This window comes from Condylura cristata, unplaced genomic scaffold (assembly GCF_000260355.1).
Source record: "Condylura cristata isolate star-nosed mole 26May11 unplaced genomic scaffold, ConCri1.0 scaffold00015, whole genome shotgun sequence".
In the NCBI taxonomy this organism is placed as follows: domain Eukaryota; kingdom Metazoa; phylum Chordata; class Mammalia; order Eulipotyphla; family Talpidae; genus Condylura; species Condylura cristata.
In genome coordinates this window covers 2,580,138-2,582,896 of record NW_004567116.1, presented here as the reverse complement: position 1 = coordinate 2,582,896, position 2,759 = coordinate 2,580,138, and the positions used below count along the sequence as shown (strand labels likewise).

Below are 2,759 nucleotides of genomic sequence, written 5' to 3'. Positions count from 1 at the left end.
GCCCGCCAGCCTGGGCACGGCGCGTGCGGCACTCACGTCTCCCGGTCGCCAAGGCCTCCTCTCCGGAAGGGAGCGCCCCGCCCGCGCCTCCTCCGCGCGCCCGCGCCGCCTACCTGCCGGGTACCGCTCGTTGACCGGCCAGCTGTCCACCTGCAGCGTGGCGTTGCCGCCGCTTCGAGTGAAGCGCACCACGTGGTATTTGCCGTCACTCACGATGGCGTTGGGCTCGTCTATGGTAATGTCGTCCGTGCCCACGTTAAAGATCACCCCCACGGTGCCCTGGTCCTGGGGACAGGGAGTGGCGTCAGCAGCGGGAGAGAGCCGCCCTTCAGTCCTTCGAGAATTCCACCGCTGACCACACCGGCCCAGCGCCACCGCCCAGCTGTACAGCACGCCTCTCCCGGGCACGCCTGTACTGGACCCTGTCCCCTGCCCAGGGAGGTGGGCAGGTGGCCCTCCCACCAGCAGGAAGTAACCCGAGGCCCAGTGGGGTGAAAAGCCTGACCCAGAGCACCAACGCACCTGCCTTTTTTTTTGGTTTGACGGGAATATTCACACGTGTTTACAGGGACGCCCCCAGACAGGAGACCATGAGCACAAAGGGCCCAGATGTCCCTGAGTGACCACCTACAGGGATGTTTCCAGCCCACCAACAGTCTCCCACTCAGCCCTGGGGTGTGGGGGTGGCTTCCTCCCCAGGCATCTGCTGCCTCTCCTGGAAGCCTGTCAGGCCTCACAAAGGTCAGGAGTGAGTGGGGGCAGCTGCTCTGTGGTCAATGGGGTGGAGTGGAGGTGGGGGCATCTTGACTGCCTGTGAGGGCATGGGAAGAAGTCAGGGACAGATTATTCTGGGTTCACTAGGAGTAGGGGAGCATGGGCCTGTAGGAGTCGAGGGTGGGGCTGGGGAGAGGCTGGCAGAGCGCTGAGGCCTTGAGAAGCGAAACAAAGTTCTGAGCAACCTAAAGGACCAGGCCCTAGGCTCTGGACAGGGCTTACGTGCAGAGCTCTGTAGTAGCCAGCCAGGAAGAGTCCCATCATGGGTGCCTAGGTCCCTAAAACACACTGCCCCAGCACCCCCAAGGAAGCTAGCTAAGAACGTCCCCATCTCATTGAAGAGGAAACTGAGATTCGGGAAAGTTTAGTAACATCCCCCAAACCTCACACCTTGTGAGGAAGGGACCCCAGAATTCAACCCCTATTGGCCTAACTCCAAAACCAGTGTTCTCTCCCCCTGGCCGGCTAGTTTGGGGAGACATTGATTCAAACTAGTGGGGGGGGGGTTGTTTCGTAACAGGCTAGTGAAGTAATCTGTCTTCCAGACCGACAGGGCCTAGAGAAACCAGCTGCTAGTCCCACCCCTGAGCCCCTATGCCACTCCCAGCAGCACCTGCACTCAGCCGCCTGGATCCGCCCCCTCCCCAGTCACTGGGAGCATGTTACTCCCCAGGGGGCTTCTTGCAAGATGGCCCCAGCCTGGCCTGGACATACAGACCCACTCAGCGGCCACCTCCTGCCTCCAACAAGGCCGAGGCCGGGTGGCACAGGGGTGGGACGGGGTGGCTCCCACATGGAGCAGGAATAGGAGTTTGGCCAAGAGAGCTGTTTAGGGGGTGCAACATGGCTCCCTGGAGGCCTGTACCCTAGCCCTTCCCCACTTGTGAGTCCCATTCTCCCTGCTCCCAGCACCTGGGGAAGCCACACAGTCACACAAGCAGGCAGCTTCTCTCTCCAGATGAGAGGAAGCTGGGAAACTGAGGCTCGGCTGCCTGACAGCGTACTAGAAAACCCCACCTACCCACCACCCACAGGCTGACAACACCCCAGGGAGACGGGGTGATCAGCTCCCCACGCACGTGAGGGGAGTAGTCAGTAATAACCTCACCCAGAATAGCACAACCCCGGCCGCCTCTGAAGGTGCCCCCTCCCGGGCTCGGGGGGCGTCCAGGAGAGGCGTGGTGGCAGCAGTGAGCCCGGGGTGGGGGGCAGGACACCTGGGTCCCTAGGAGGCGGCGCACTCCCTGCACTCCGGGGGAGAAGCTGCTCCCAGAGCTGCTCTGACTGAAGTCAGTTGTCACTTCTGTTAAAGTCATTAATTCCTAATTCCCCAATTACCTCATTAGGCGGCGGTGGGGAGAACGCGGCCGCTCCTACAGCAAATAATTATGGGAGTCAAAATTAATTTGGCAAAGTGGAGCGACGCTTTATTAGAAACGTCAAATTGCTTTTCTCTTATTTTGCTGCCGCCTCCCCGCTCTCTGAGAGCTGCTAATGACGCTGTGGTGGGAGCTGATGTGTCACCTGGGGAGGTGGGGCTGGGGGCTGCCCCAGGGGGCTTCAGCCTGTCTGGGGCCAGCTCCCCTCACAGGGGGCCTCCCTCACGGCCCCCACACTTCCTCCAGGGCCCCCCAGCCAGCTAGGCTCCACCTCCCTGTCCTGACACCCCCACAAGCCTGCACCAGGTAAGGGCTGGGAGCAGGCTTGGGGGCAGAGGAGACTCCTGCACCCGAGCCTCCTACCCTGTCTCGTCAGCACCAGGAGAGCCCTGTCCCCAGCCATGGGGATGTTCCCTGGCGCAGCGCCCCCTTCAGGCCAGGCTTATCTCCCGGATGTGCTCTCGAACCCTCACAGCCCCCACCCGGATAAGGAGTCAGAGACTCAGAGAGCAGGAGGCGGCACAGAGACAGCAAGGAAGCAGGGAGTTGGGACCAAAACGCAGGCCGCCGGCTCCATAATCATGTAGCCTCTTGTGACAAAGGGGC

General features: G+C 61.6%; 1 protein-coding gene across 7 annotated transcripts in view; it reads right to left on the bottom strand.

Moving 5' to 3' along the window:
- Positions 1–2,759, bottom strand: part of NRXN2 (neurexin 2) — an 85,687-nt gene that overhangs the window by 21,300 nt on the left and 61,628 nt on the right. For all 7 annotated transcript variants that reach the window (XM_004682661.2, XM_012725222.1, XM_012725224.1 and 4 more), the window contains one exon: positions 114–285. In XM_004682661.2, the coding sequence (XP_004682718.1) occupies positions 114–285 (172 nt within the window). The remainder of the gene's footprint in view (positions 1–113; positions 286–2,759) is intronic.